The 16,680-nt window shown below is 39.9% G+C and overlaps 1 protein-coding gene across 1 annotated transcript in view; it reads right to left on the bottom strand.

Moving 5' to 3' along the window:
• Positions 1-1,382: 1,382 nt before the first annotated feature.
• LOC119646711 (mitochondrial distribution and morphology protein 34-like) overlaps positions 1,383-16,680 on the bottom strand; it is a 28,282-nt gene continuing 12,984 nt past the window's right edge. Inside the window, exon 3 of the mRNA XM_038047289.1 lies at positions 1,383-2,407. Within this exon, the coding sequence (XP_037903217.1) occupies positions 2,154-2,407 (254 nt within the window). The 3' untranslated portion in view covers positions 1,383-2,153. The remainder of the gene's footprint in view (positions 2,408-16,680) is intronic.

Genomic DNA, 16,680 nt, shown 5'->3' with positions numbered 1-16,680 from the left:
TGCAAGTTCTAAGACTTTGAATGTGAGTATCACGCTAAAGTGGATATTTTAACACAAAGTCTGCATGTACATTATGTGGTAGGTACTTATGAGACAAATGTCCCAAACGTTTTGATTTAAAAAACACACAAAATGCACAAACGGACGGACATATAAAGAGACATAGATGGACCATTTTTACAATCTTAAAATACTTGATTATTTACAAAAAAATTATTATACCCAAATATTATTGGTTATGGTCATTTCTTTAGACAATGAAAAAATCAAAAGCACAAATAATTTTTTGATAAGCATTGTAATTTCTAGTGCAGTAGCCGCTCAAAAATTAGAATTCGCAAAAATTAAACCAAACAATTTATGTCTAAAATTAGAACAAATGGTTCTAATTTTTGTGCTTAAAAATTCGTTTTCCATTTTCAAGTTATTTTACCTCCGGTTTTTGTTTTGTTTAGGTGGGGTAGGGGAGTTGATTTATGCCCTGCAGTTTGACTATCAATCGCATACCTTCGCGTCATCAGAGAATTTGCGGGAGACATTTAACACATCACTTGGGGCTAGCCCTCCCGTTCTCCCTCCTTTGGGCGGCTGCAAGTTAGGGAATTCCCTTCAGGTGGGGAGAGGGGGAAGGGAATTGTTAACTCAAAGAACCTTCCGCCGTCCGGCTCCTAAACCGGTGGAGCTCAATATTTTTCGCGAGAAGAAGAACCCGTACATAATGGGCAAGACGGCCCTATCTGGTAGTGTTTCTCCGCATGCCCTGACAAGTAATATTCGGAAGCTCTTTTTCTCTAGGTAAAGTTGCTGACGGGTCCCATCTCACCTTCCGCAAGTAAAAAGGTTTGATCGGCATCGTCCACTACCCCATTCCAGAACGCCCAGTCAGGGAATTGTATCTTCCTGAATTGGTACAGGTAACCCTGAAAGCCTCCATGAACGCTTAGGAGCTGGATAAAAAATAATCTCGCCATACTTTCAGCTCTAAATTTCCAGTTCCATTGCCTCTTGACTCTTTTTGTCAAAAGAGCTACCACGAGCAAACAGCTCCCCTTTCGCGAAGCTACCTTTCTCTGTATTTATGCAAGGCGCTTATGATACACCTCCGACCAAGAGCATAAGCGCAGAGCGGAACGGGCTGCGTGTCACTCATGAGTAGACATCTCCTGGTAGAGGTAGAAGTAAGTAAGTAAATAATTAGGAATTGTTGAGAAGTAATCACCCGAAGAGCTCCAATTAATGCCTTAGGTACGGTGGGAATTATTATGTCATTTCCTTATACAAATTCGATTTAAGGAGCAGCAACTAATTTGTAATTTTGAGCTTGGAATGAAAAAATACATTTTCTGAATCCAGATCGTGTTAAAAATAAAAAGATATACCAAGGCTGTCCATATTTTTCTCATTTTATTCTAATTTAAATTTCTTTTTACTTGAATATACATTTCGCTGTTGGATGACACTTAAGTGTGGAGTGAATATTTCGGCAGTGGTACTAGTATTAACGAGTTCAAAAAATATCTTATAAACCCATGTGTGATCACTAGATTCTGCCCAGTTTATTTACACGTTTGTAAGAAATTACAAATGTTTCAAAATAACGAAAATGCGCTCCGTTACGTTTCTGCACAACGGTGATATGAAATATGGTGACTGATATGAATGCAAACAATGGAAATGTTTTTCTTCACAAATGAATTAATAAATTAAACCATTAATTTAAATATGTTCCTTATATATGGCATTTCACAGCCCAATATATTTTAACGACACACTCACGCTCACTCAATCAAAAAAAGCTTTCCTTTGTCGTCGAATTTGATGACAGTGCTAAAACTATAATCTATTAATATTTTAAATGAATAATCAACTATTTTCGACGAATATACACACGTCAACAACGTATTGGAAACAATCGTTCAATGTATGGTACAAACATACACTTCGATCTCTATCAATTAAAATGTGTCTTCATTGTTGTGTTTTCCAAGCAGTGTCAAAACCCAAACAATGAAAAAAATCTAATTATCACATCCACACGGGCACACCACTGAAATCAAGTTAATTAAACTTTGGGGTTTTTTCCCCCTCTTTCATCACGTTGTTCTTGGTGTTTGCCATTGTTGTTGCTACTGTTGCTGTTGTTGCTGTTGCTGCTATTGTTGCTGTTGTTGCTGTTGTTGCTGTTGCTGCTGTTGTTGCTGTTGTTGCTGTTGTTGCTGTTGCTGCTGTTGCTGCTGTTGTCGTTGTTGCTGGTTTTGCTGTTCACTTTCCTGCTGTGACTTTCCTTCAGGGCTGGCGAGAATTAAAGCTTCATCGTACGAAGGAGGAAGGTCATCAACAGGATTGGGAGTTTTATAGCCGGGGGGATGTTGTTGATCGGGCACGACAACTGCGGTTATTGTATACACTGAAAATAAATTTATATATATTTATTAAAATTATCTAGAAATTATTTCAAATTAGTTTAGTATATCTGCTTGAAATTGGACCAGAATTTGGGACTTTTTTGTAGAATACAAATCATATTTAAAGTGTGGTTTATATTTCAACAACAGTTTCGTTTGGGAGTCATCATCATCATCAACAACCGGTATCCGGTCTAGGCCAGAAATCCCGGTTTTGCGCCGAGGTCCACCAATTCGATATCCCTAAAAGATGTCTGGCGTCCTGGCCTACGCCATCGCTCCATCTTAGGCAGGGTCTGCCTCGTCTTCTTTTTCTACCATAGATATTGCCCTTATAGACGTTCCGGGTGGGATCATCCTCATCCATACGGATTAAGTGACCCGCCCACCGTAACCTATTGAGCCGGATTTTATCCACAACCGGACGGTCACAGTATCGCTCATAGATTTCGTCGTTATGGAGGCTACGGAATCGTCCATCCTCATGTAGGGGGCCAAAAATTCTTCGGAGGATTCTTCTCTCGAACGCGGCCAAGAGTTCGCAATTCTTCTTGCTAGGAAACCAAGTCTCCGAGGAATACATGAGGACCGGCAAGATCATTGTCTTGTACAGTAAGAGCTTTGACCCTATGGTAAGACGTTTCGAGCGGAACAGTTTTTGTAATCTGAAATAGACTCCGTTGGCTGACAACAACCATGTGCGGATCTCATCATCGTAGCTGTTATCGGTTGTGATTTTCGAACCTAAATAGGAGAAATTCGTTTGAGAGTGGCACGCTATAAATACTTATGTAAATAAAAATAAAACAGTATTCCTGGAAGTTTTATTTGAAAGTAGATATGTGAAAATTCTTCCAAAAACCTCCAGGGACTCTTTACCATCCAATGTTTTGGTGAGAAAATTGATGTTAGAAAACTTTTCAAGGTTATTAGAAACAAGGATATATTTGTTGATTAACCTTAAAAAGTCATTTTTCAACATTAATCGAAACTAAATTATTATTTTGTATTTTCACAAACGTGAGCTTAGACGAAAGTCTTTATTTTTAGAAAGATATTTGTTTTCGCTTTCCACCAGCCTCAGCATCACCAGGGATACTAATATAGGATACAGGATACATTTATAGATAGAGTCAATTGCATACTTAAAAAAACTCTTATTTTTCTAATAAGGAGTTTGTAATTAATTATTTAAGCGATTAGATTATCTGTTAATTCAATGACACAGTAGGAAATCTTGATATCCTCCACATCTGCTTTTTCATTCACGGCTAGGTATATGTGGAGAATCTATAGGGCCGTCTTTTTTTTTAAGTTGCGTTCCTCTACTCGAATTTTCACTCAATCAAGAATGGTATAGGTATGGTTATCGTTTAGACAGTGATGGGTCAGAGACGTTTTATGTTCCCGCTCTTGTTCTTCAAATCTGATTTGCATCTAGCGGTCTCACACTTCACTTTCTTTTTTCCGCTAGGTATGTTGAAAACCAAATTGGCTTATTTGAGGATTGGCTTTGAGTCTGACAAGTATTTTTTTACATTATCTGGAGTGCTGTGGAACATTTTCTTATTTGCCGAAATCCATGGATCGGAAAACCAGTCTTCTTCTTCATTTTCCTCAGCCTTTGTCCCATTCACAAGCGGGGTCGGCTCGTCGTGATCTATCAAATCTCTGATTTGGATGAGATCTCGAAGCTTGTAAATTCCTATCCAACGTATCAAGCCACCGTTGTCTCGGCCGGTCTTTTGGTCGTTTACCATTGACTTCAATTTTCAGACCAATCTTGGCAAAGGAATTCTCGTTAGCGCGAATTACGTGACCATACCATCGAAGACGCATCTCGCGCAATTTTCCCACGATCGATGCAACTTCATATCGATTGCAGATATTCTATTTTCGGATGTGATTAAAACGTGTCACGCCACTAGTCCAACGCAACATCTTCGTCGCCATTACCGCAAGACACTGTTCATTGTCTCTTATAGTTGGCCAACACTCAGAACCATTCTTCGTTTGAAGTCTACAAAAATCTGCTTTTGCTGTCACCATGAAACTCAACGTCCCTCATTATGAGTGCACTGAGTACTATATTGTAGGCAATATTCATTTTCCAGGCAGTGTCTGATGAATTGCCTTTGGTCTGGATGAAACTGTCAGTCAACTTTTTCGTTCTTTTTGTAAATTTGGGTGTTTATGACAAAAAAGGTGAGTCCATGAACTACAAAACAAGTAAGTTGCTTCTCAAGTAGTCCGAGCCGTCACCAAGTGGGTGTGGACTCAGGACTCCCAACATTCTCAACAAGAAAAATCATTTTCCGTCTCCTGGGATGTAATGATTGGAAGTGTTTAATTAGGAATAAGTCGTTGTCCTATTCGATTAGCACTTTCGTGGCCACGTGTTGGCGACTGAGGCATTTTCCTACCAAGTCCTTCATTACGATATCTGCCACCACAAGCTCGATGATAATTTTCTACGCCAATCTGGAACGGTGGTAAATACTCATTTAACATTAAAAAATGCCATTATTTTCTCAGTTCTGTTGGTAAACTTTCAGAGTTCCACGGAGATCTGTCCCCCAATTTATAGGTGAAAAGTGTCGCCTTCAACATTGATAGCAATTTTTACCTCTTCAGCATCGTCCAGCACTTGAATTAGCATATCCTCCCTCACTTTTTTGTTCTAGAGAGTTTAGAGTGCTTCACTTTTCCGTAATAACAGAGATCATTTTCAATTTTTAATATTTAATAATTGCTGGAAGTAGCAGCTAAGTAAATTACAGAGTCTCGAATTAAAAAAATTTAATTTCGGAATTCAATCTTTGTTTATTCACGATTTGAATGCAACTAATTACAATTTTGCTTCTTAATTAAAATGTTACCTGGCAGCGGAATTGCACAGTTGTGCATTTCAATAATGCGTTCCTAAAATAAATGTTGTATTTTAGGTTAATTTGATGCCCTAGAGTCTTTGGAGTATGGAATTGGATCGGGCGATTGCGCTGTGGGTACTGTTGGGAAATATGAGGGCTGCACTGTAAAAACTGGTTTAATGAATTTAGTCGTGTCCTCAAAGGCGAGTTCTAAGAAGATCGTTTAAAATCAGTTGTTGTGCCAGAAAACATTGATGCTGTGAAAAGTATGGTAACTTAAAATCGTTATGTGATATACAGTGAGGTTGAGGCGTCCTTGGGTGTTAATATGAGAAGTATTAGTACCACTTTGCATGAACACTTGGACGTAAATGTGCTCTCGTTGGATACCCAAAAGTTTGACAATCGTCCAAAAAAAAATGTCTCCCGTCGCTTGGTGCGAAGGAATGCTCAAAAAATACAATCGCGGTGAATAACATCTACAATCATGGGTATGAGCCCGAAAAAAACAACGATCCACTGTATAGGTCTTCCAAAACGAAAAAATCCGGCAAAAGTTACTCGAGCAAGGAGCACCGCCAAGCAAATGGTTGCCTGTTTTTCAGAAAAACTGGACAAGTGGCTACAGTGCCATTAGGGAATTGTAAGACCGTCAATTCCGAATGACATACAAACAAAATAAATAAAAAAAAATAAGGGCAAGCAGGGAATAATTTTTTACCATAACAATGCGAAGGCATTCGATAGAGCCAGCTGGCGAAACCGATCACGACGAGCCGACCCCGCTTGTGAACGGGACAAAGGCTGAAGAAAAAGAAGATTGTGGTTGCTACAAAGTCAGTGTATAAGTCTGCTTTTGTTAATCTTAAGTCGGGATGTGGCCAGAAGTTTTTGATTATATCTTAGTTGTGACTTTGAATGAAAGATAATTGAGTGATATTGGTTAGTTTTCCATCGGAAAGTTCATATAAAACATTCTGAGGTTGTTCATTCGCCAAGTGTAGCTGCTACTGTACTATAGGACCTGTCGATCGGCAAACTTTCAGGAGGTATTGCGGAAGGTAATATAGGTATTATTTTTATCCCGGAGGAACTTTCTTTAATGATAGAATGGAGAATATTTATTTTGAAATTAATTTACAGAACTGTAAAACATTCTTAGCTGTTTTTCAATTTTTCAATATGTAATTTTCCTCATAGTGTTATTAATGAATAATGCTAACTCTTTTGAGGCATTCACTGAAAAGAGTCATATTTCCTACCACTATGGACCAGGTCCTGACAAAATGTTGAACCTTACGCATAAAATAATATTTTGTTGTCTAGCGAGGCAGCGACAGCACTTCCCACTTAGGATGATAGTAGAGATAGTGTAATACAAACATTGAACATCTGTAGCATCTATTCGAATTTCTGGTCAATAAACGCCGGGTCTCCCGCAAAATGTTCTCCGGAAGGCTTGAAATGATCCTAATTTGGATCTACTGATGTGATTCGAATTCTTGCTAATTTGATGTCTCGTGGCCTAGTAGCTAGAAGTCGAAATCGAAATTCATATTTAGTTGACTTTCATTAGAATCAGTCCATTTTTCTTGCTCTACCAATGTTATACTTGGTTGCACACATTTTCTTTCCATACCTTATAAAATGAATGTTTTGGTTCCTTCATTGCATGCATGTCTAGATGGACATTCTTCAGCTTTTCTTCTCCTAAAGCGATTGTCCGTCGTATACGAATATTTTATTATCCATTGCATATATGACATGACAGTAGTTAGTCACATTAAGCAACATCTATGAGAAATGTTAACATAACCGAGGTGAAATACCTTTTTTTGTTTGGACCTAAGTACGCCCATAAAAAGGTATAATTTAGAGCTTTTCTATCACATTTTTTCATATCATATTTATTTAGTTTCCCTGATTTGTTGCCCTCGATCCACCAATTTGTTGAGAGGCCTTCAGCATAAGTGGTAAATGAGCATAAGTGGTAAATTTAAAACAAATGTACACATATACACTGGATATCGTTTATAACGTATAAAATATAACAACATATCGCTTACAGATAATAACTATTCTTTGAAGTTCCGTCAAGTGTTTATATAATATAAACGGTTATAACGATATCGGCCATAACTAGGCTTGACGAGTGGAGAGCGGGAAAGGAGGTGCTTGAGGTGGAAGTGGGAAAGAGGATTTCCTGGGAATTTTCCGTGGGCCCGAAATAGAAATTTCGATGAAAAAAAGGACTCATATGGGGCCTTGACCATCCCGGACCAGTTGCTCCGCAGAATTTCCATCTCCGGCCTGACTATCTACCGTCTAACGATATATAAGCTCTATTGACACAATTTCCTCAGAAAGAAATTTAGGGAAAAATTCGTTTATAAGGACTGTTTCCTGAATTTGTTAATTAATCGTGAGTCGGATTCTCAAATAACCAAAGATTTCGGTGCACATAGTACAATTTCGATGATATGCGAAGTATGCGATTGAAAGGTCGAGACTTTTAGAAACGGTGCATTTTAAACGTTAAAGCCTGGAAAGGAATTTAGAGTCTCAATGACGATATGACGATGCGTCCTCTTTAACCTGGCCCTCGAGAAAGTGATTCGTGATGCTGAGGTAAATGCAAGAGGTACGATCCTCTTTAAATCCACCCAACTACTGGCCTATCCTGACGATATCGACATCATGGGAAGAACCATACCATGACCGTCCGGTTGTGGATAAAATCCGGCTCAATAGGTTACGGTGGGCGGGTCACTTAATCCGTATGGATGAGGATGATCCCACACCGAAAGTCTATAAGGGCAATATCTATGGTAGAAAAAGAAGACGAGGCAGACCCTGCCTAAGATGGAGCGATGGCGTAGGCCAGGACGCCAGACAGCTTTTAGGGATATCGAATTGGTGGACGTCGGCGCAAAACCGGAATGTCTGAAGTTCCTTATTAAGGCAGGCCTAGACCGGATACCGGTTGTTGCGCCGTTGATGATGATGAATGACGATAAGGGCAACCCACACGGCTAATTCATTTTCTTCGGGCATACGTTTTACGTAATGCGAGATTATCCTGAAACGTTTCAGGAATAGTTGGGCTGTTCTCATCAGTGGATAGAGCGTTTCCGACAGCCCCTCTGGACTTTGATGGAAGTTTAAACTTTCCAGGTTGTACTCTACCTAACCTTCCGCATTTTAGCATCCCGCGTCAGTATTTCAGCCAGGTTGAATAACGGTCGAAATTAAAATTTGTTCCGCGTTTAGTGCAGATATCCAAAAAGCTGGCACCATATTGTTCTTCAATTTGCGGATAACATGCTCGTTCTGGTTGAATGACTGTCAGGAGAGACTCATGAATATTTGAGCATGTTGCGGTGTGTTGAATTTACAACAAAATTATTACTTGTTGCGAACTCAATTAGGCACCTTCCCCAGTTTTGATGTTTCGACACGTTTATATATGGTATTATTTTCAAAATACCGATACTTTTGATACATTTATAAAACTCGAAGCAACGAGATAAAGATGCTAATGCCACGCCAGTTCGGTCATCGTACTATCTATAGCCCGCTTGGAGCGTTAAAGAAATCTGTTAATCTGTTAAAATCAGTACCAAATATATAAAAACAAAATAATATTATAAAATATCATACTAGGCATATTTGGCACTAAAATTTTAATATATCAATATTACTTCAGGCATCGATAGTTGATGCCTTCAGTTCATTAATTGCTCAAAATAAGCTCCTTTGTGGTACTTACATAAATCTAATTTGGGCCCCGATTGGTTTAAAAAAAGTTTTTGCCCAAAAATTACAAGAATGTAATGTAAAAAAATTGAAATTTTTTTTACACAATGACTCTCTTAAAGACAATTCTTAAACTGAATTACAGAAACCTTCTAATAAAGATCAAAAGTAATACCGAAACCCGCCTTTGCAATATTGAAATCAATGATGAATGAAAGTCTTTAGTATAATATATAGTAATGCATATTCCCGAAGATATTACCCTTAGACACGCTAGTATTTTAGTAGTAGTATTTTAAATTGAAAAGTAAAAATACACGAAAGTTTTTACGTTGCATAAAAGAAACAATTCGTTTTCACTGAAAAAAGATTACGTTGACTTTTCTCTTCTAGACTGAGTTCATATCGCTTGATTGTCATTTCAATTGAAATTGCCAACATATCTTCATAGTAATTTTCTTCAAAAAGAAACTCATCAAAATTGATTCATTGGTTGCCTGTTGATGTTTTTACGTTGCAATCAGTTTACTTGAGAATCATTGAAAATATTGTCACGAAGTGAAATAATGAATTTTCCCTGGAATGAAAGGAAGATTATCGATGGCAGAATTCTCAAATGTATGCGCCCCACATAAAGCCACTAAATGAAATGCGTTCCACATAAGACCGCTAAATGAAAGTTCTCTGTTAGTACTTATTGAAAGTATAATAATATTCTTTTCACCATTGTTCAAGGCATATTATAGATCAGGAGAAGTTTCTGGGAACAGTTAGACTAGATTGCCTTCTAACAGAGAAGAGTGGGATCGACTGAAAGTATGCATGAGTTGTGGACACCGCAAAAAGCGCTTTTGCTCTAATATGTTTATTTAATACTTGAGCATCATAGCACGGAAATCGCAATCGGTATTTTCGGTCCCTATGGCTTTGCAAACCTGCCACACCAATTTCTTATAAAATGATGGAAAATTGTTAGTTTTATAAATTTGATCATGAAAATTTCGACTGCATCTAAATCCAGCAAAAGCAGGGAGACTTTATAAAAATAGAAGGCGAGAAAATTAAAATCGTGTACATATGTCCACCATTATTTTCAATAGCATTTTGTAGTCCTTCCCACATAGAAGAAATATTTTTTTTGTAAACTTGAGTTCACCATGTCGACGGACATGCTGTATTTTGGTATAATGCGCTTTGCGTTTTGGGCCGTTATCTTGGTAAAATACAATAGCATTTTTCATGTTCTGCATTTACCTCATGTTCTGCGAAAACTAGCCTCTTTTCAAGATTTTGTGTTGAGCAATTTGTGTTAAACAATACCTCATTGAAATCGGTTTACAGTCTGTCTATCACACTCAGAGACGATCACTCCTATTGGTACGAAATTTGGTGGAAACATCGTATCATGTTGTTAAATTTCTTTCACTGTGGGGTATCAAATGAAATAGACTTTTTGAGACAGATAATAGTTTTGACTTTGGTTGCAAAGCGGAGGAGTGCGGGGGTTCCAAAGCGGTCAATTATTTCAAAGATCCGTTCTCAGAAATTACTCAAACAAAAATTCAGAAAAAAACTATGTTGGTCCTGGTATATGGTGTCTTAAGTGTCAAAATGCCCTACTCTACGAAATCTACTCAAATAAAGTTAATAATAACATTACTATATTTAGTATTACTATTTTTTCAAAAATTGATGGGAAATCCCCTTTGAGTTTATCTTAGAATCAACAGATAATATAGGTTATAATATTGAGCATGATATTAACAAGTTTGGTGGAAATCGCGCTATTAGTAACAAAGTTATAATGGCACAAAATTAACATTTCTTCACAAATTTACTGCAATCGAAGGTTTGAATGTATTACACTAAAATGAATAGTATGTCATCATCATCAATGGCGCAACAACCGATATCCGGTCTAGGCCTACCTTAATAAGGAACTCCAAACATCCCGGTTTGGCGCCGAGGTCCACCAATTCGATATCCCTAAAAGCTGTCTGGCGTCCTGACCTACGCCATCGCTCCATCTTAGGCAGGGTCTGCCTCGTCTTCTTTTCCTACCATAAATATTGCCGTTATAGGCTTTCCCGGTTGGATCATCCTCATCCATAAGGATTAAGTGACCCGCCCACCGTAACCTATTGAGCCAGATTTTATCCTCAACTTGACGGTCATGGTATCGCTCAGATTTCGTCGTTATGTAGGCTACGGAATCGTCCATCCTTATGTAGGGGGCCAAAAACTGTTCGGAGGATTCTTCTCTCGAACGTGGCCAAGAGTTTGCAATTATTCTTGCTAAGAACCCAAGTTTCCGAGTAATACATGAGGACTGGCAAGATCATAGTCTTGTACAGTAAGAGCTTTGATCCTGTGGTGAGACGTTTCGAGCGGAACAGTTTTTGTAAGTTGAAATAGGCTCTGTTGGCTGACAACAACCGCGCGGATTTCATCATCGTAACTGTTATCGGTTGTGATTTTCGACCCTAGATAGGAGAAATTGTCAACGGTTTCAAAGTTGTATTCTCTTATCCTTATTCTTCCTGTTTAACCAGTGTGGTTTGATGTTGTTGGTTGGTTTGTCTTCGGTGCTGACGTCGCCGCCATATATTTTGTCTTGCCTTCATTAATGTGCAGCCCAAGGTCTCGCACCGCCTGCTCGATCTGGATGAAGGCAGTTTGTACGTCTCGGGTGGTTCTTCCCATGATGTCGATATCGTCAGCATAGGCCAGTAGTTGGGTGGACTTAAAGAGGATCGTACCTCTTACATTTACCTCAGCATCACGAATCACTTTCTCGAGGGCTAGGTTAAAGGTTAAAGGACGCATGATAGGGCATCCCCTTTTCGTAGACCGTTGTTGATGTCGAATGGTCTTGAGAGTGATCCTGCTGCTTTTATTTGGCCTCACACACTGGTCAGAGTCAGCCTAGTCAGTCTTATTAATTTCGTCGGGAACCGAACCGAATTCTCTCATGGCCGTGTACAGTTTTACCTGGCTATGCTATCGTAGGCGGTTTTGAAGTCGATGAATAGATGGTGTAACTGATATCCCTATTCCAGCAGTTTTTCCATCGCTTGCCGCAGCGAAAAAATTTGATCTGTTGCTGATTTTCCTGGGGTGAAGCCTCTTTGGTATGGACCAATGATGTTCTGGGCGTATGGGGCTATCCGGCCTAGCAAGATAGTGGAGAATATCTTATAGATGGTACTCAGCAACGTGATACCTCTATAATTGCTGCACTCTGTGATATCTCCCTTTTGATGTATGAGACAGATAATGCCTCTTTGCCAGTCGTCAGGCATTGATTCGCTGTCCCATACCTTGAGCAAAAGTTAATGAACCACTTGGTGTAACTGGTCGCCTCCATATTTAACTAATTCGGCTGCAATTCCATTGAGTCCTGGCGACTTATGATTTTTTAGCCGATGAATTGCACGGACTGTTTCTCCTAAACTTGGTGGTGACAGTATTTGTCCGTCGTCTTCAGTTGGCGGGACCTCCAACTCGCCGATGTTCTGGTTGTTCAGTAGCTCATCAAAGTACTCAACTCATCGTTCCAATATCCCCATTCTGTCGGAAATCAAATTTCCTTCTTTGTCTCGGCAGGATGAGCATCGAGGTGTATAAGGTTTCATCCTGCTGACTTGTTGGTAAAATTTGCGAGCCTGGTGCGGTTGCTCCCTGTACTTTTCTAGTTCACAGACTCGTTGGTTCTGCCAGGCTTCCTTTTTCCGTCTGTGAAGTTCGTGATAAGTCTCTGCGCGTGCCCGCGTTCTTTGAGAATGCAACATTACTAGGTATGCTGCATTCCTCCGTTCCGTTGCCAGCTTACATTCATCGTCAAACCAGCCGTTCCGACTCCTTTTGCGATTGGGGCCAAGTATGTTTGTGGCCGTATCAATGATAACGTTCTTCAGGTGGTTGTGAAGATCATTTGTTGAAGCTTCATCTCCAGGTCCTCTGTTGACTGCGGCTATTGCGGCATTCATTTCCCTTTTATAGGTGTCGCGGAGGGCTGTCCTGTGCATGGCTTCGGTGTTAACTCTCACCTGATTGTCAGAGGGGATTCTGGGTGGTGTTGTTATTCGAGCTCGGAGCACCATGCCAACAAGATAGTGATCCGAGCCTATATTGGCCCCCTATATGTTCTGACATTCATTAAGGCTGAGAGGTGGCGGCGTTCGATCAACACGTGGTCAATTTGGTAGAAAGTGGTCCCATCTGGAGAGACCCATGTATGTTTGTGGACTGCTTTCCGCATAAACCAGGTACTTCCGGCAACCATTTCGTGTGACCCTGTTAGTTAAATAATCCGCAGTCCGTTATTATTTGTATTTTCGTGTAAGCTATGGTAGCCAACGTATCGCCTGAATACGGGCTCCTTCCATACTTGGCTGTTAAAAGCCCGAAGTGTGATTTTGATATCGTATCTGGGACAGGCTTCGAGGGTTCGTTCTACTGCCTCGTAGAAGGTATCCTTCTCCGACGTTGCAGTCTCCTCTGTAGGGGCGTGAACGTTAATGAGGCTTATATTTCTAAACTTGCCTCGCAAGCGCAGAGTGCATAGCCGTTCGCTTATGTTTTCAAAAGCGATAAAAGCAGGTTTCATTTTTTGCCTAACTACTCCGAGCACATGGTTTACTGGATGGCCACCATAATATATGATGGAGCTGCTCTTCTCCAGGAAACTGGTCCCTGTCCAACGCATCTCCTGTAACGCTGCTACATCAGCCCTATATTGAGACAGGGTATCGGCTAGCTGCTCATCAGCTTCATCTCTGTACAGGGAGCGCATGTTCCATGAGAAAATGCGCAAATTGTTATTGCGTTGTCGTTGCCGGGTTCTATTATGGCTCCTATTATGGCTTCGTAACAAGTTGTTTTCCATGTAGGGTTGTCAGGCCTCCCCAACCCGAAGGACGTTAAGAAAGAGCTCGTTAAGAAAGAGCTCGCAGCGGTCACCACGTGGAGGTGGAGATAGGGTTTGGTAGTAGAGCTGTTGGTGTTGGTTCAGCAGGCATTCCCCAGGTTTAATGCTCCATCGTGGGTACCAATCCGCGTTTTGCCCTGGGATCTATACTACCCTTTGACCACCCATGGTAAATGCTTAGACATTACGAACTACGTACAAATGTTTTGCCCTGGGACCTATACTACCCTTTGACCACCGATGGTAAATGCATAAACATTACGGACTACGTACAAATGTCCACTCAAATATTCTTATGTAGAAATTGCACAAAACCTTTCATACCTGAGACAGATAGCTTCCTCCCTTGTTCTTATTAGCTACACTAATGTATGGTTTCCGACAAGTATAACACGAATTGTACTCCCAACGGCATATGAAGTAAAGTGGTTTTGGAAAAGAGGTGGAAAAGATTGGGGTAGTGGTGTCGGCTGTGTGCAGCCAATGTGAGGAGGAGGAGGAGACGGCCCTGCACTTTTTATGCATCTGCCCGGCATCCTCAGATCTCAGACGAAGACACCTTGGCAAGGTTTTCTTCAACGAAGAATCTGCACACTCTCTGTCTCTGGAGAAAGTTCTAAAATTCGCTAAAGCCTGCGAACACCGTAGGCGGGAAGCCATTGAATAGGCAACTTACGGGGATAGTACAATGGGCCTAATAATGGCCTGAGTGCGCGGAGCTGCGGCTTCCCCAGTTAACTAAACTAAACTAAAAGTGGTTTTCACTCAACTTTTCATACCTCCGCAGTTGTCCACACATGTCTCTATGCTATAGTCTATATTGCTGCAAAATTTTGTGATTCTAGGGTAAACTTAAGGGGGTTTTCCTGCCAATTACTAAAAATTATAGTAATGTACTATTATTAACTTTATTTGCACAGGTATCGGTATGAAGGGTATTTCGGAACCTAGGCACCATATAGTGGCAGCCGCCTGATTAGTTTCTGAGAATGGATTCGATAAAAAAATGGTCACCTTCAACCCCCCTCACTCCCCACCTTTTCAACAAATGTCAAAACTAAGACCGCTTTCGAAAAGTACTAACTGAGACCTTTAATTTGATACCCCACATGACTATATTTAATGAAAAAAAAATTTACACACCCTTTTGCATGTATGCCCCCCCCCCTTAAATTCGACGTGAAAGGATGTAACTCACTATATACGTGAGCGTTCACAGTTCCTACCTTTCTACCAAATTTGGTGCCAATCGCTACAACCGTCTCCGAGAAAAATGCGTGTGACGGACAGACAGACAGACAGCCAGACAGACAGACAGGCAGACAGACAGACAGACAGACAGACCGACAAACAGACAAAAAACCGATTTTAATAAGGTTTTGTGTTTACACAAAACCTTAAAAAAGTCCCATCATTGCGCTTTTTCCCATCTTGTTGACCTTTTCGTTATTCATGTTTCTAGGGCTTGCAATGAGAACCAAATGTATGACATCATAATTACAGTTAAACCGCCCGCCTCCGCTCAAACAAGAATGAAATGAAATTTAATTTTTATCCTTGCTGTTTTCCTGGAAAGTATGATTAGAGCACCGAAGAGTAAGCAATTTTCATTATCTTGGTAGGATTCATGGATAATTTAACTACACGGCAACACAAGGCGCAAAGGAATATTCATGTTTTTTTGTGTGATTACTAACATATATATCCGAGTATTTGATTCCACCAGAATATCTATACATATTCCCCACGTGTTCCAACCACCCACAAATTTTCACTTTCGCATGGGACGTTCAGCAATATTGATTTGCGTTATCATACTTGTCTACACATATATGGATTAAATGGGATATGTAACATATATAACATTGAAAGCACAACGAACAAGGGCAAGCTAATTTACTATATGCGTATCTTCCTATCGTAAAAAAGTGAAAGGTCTCCTTCCATTTACGTAATGTAGTAGAAGTAGTAGAAGATTTTCTAGGTTAGATGATCGGCAGCTTTATTGCTACTATTGCCGCGTACAAAGGAGTAATCTGTTCTAAACTTCAAAAGCATCATTATTACTGATACAGCTATAATAGGAGAAATGTGAGGGCCAATTGAATTCACCAAATATACCCCCCCCCCCCCCCCCCCCAGGTACATGCGTATTCTCTTTTGAGTTTTAAATTTTTTGAGATGCCGCCAGCCAATATACGAGGTGTGTTTATTAAATAACGAAACCAACTGTGTCAAACACTTTATTTTGATTTCAAAAATATTTTCTTATTATCACTTTTATTACAGCCCCTCCTCTATTCCTACAACGACTCTTGCGAACATTCCATTGTTCGAAACATTGCTGGAAGAATTCTTTTGTCAGATCTTTTAGGGCGGATGCTGCTTTCTTCCTCAAACCTTCCACAGACCTAAACCGTGTTTCTTTTAATTTAGATTACACCTTTTGGAACTGGTTCGGCAAGATTCGCCAAATAAGCCAATAATGCACTAATTGGCTAGAAATCTCTTGCTAGATAACGTGGAATAAGCTGGCGAGCTCTCTTCATGGAAAGTCTATCACTTATCCTTCCACAATTCGGGCCGTTTTTCCCTTATTCTTTCACAGAGATAGCTGCACCTTCGGCAGGAACTCAGCGAGAGTACACATTCCCGTGAATATCGGAAGAAACAATAATCATTACATTCGAGTTGGCAACCTTGGCAACCTCAAAAAAAT

The sequence above is a fragment of the Hermetia illucens genome, chromosome 1 (assembly GCF_905115235.1).
Source record: "Hermetia illucens chromosome 1, iHerIll2.2.curated.20191125, whole genome shotgun sequence".
NCBI lineage: Eukaryota > Metazoa > Arthropoda > Insecta > Diptera > Stratiomyidae > Hermetia > Hermetia illucens.
Note: the sequence above shows the minus strand (reverse complement) of the source record. Positions and strands in the feature narration are given on the sequence as shown.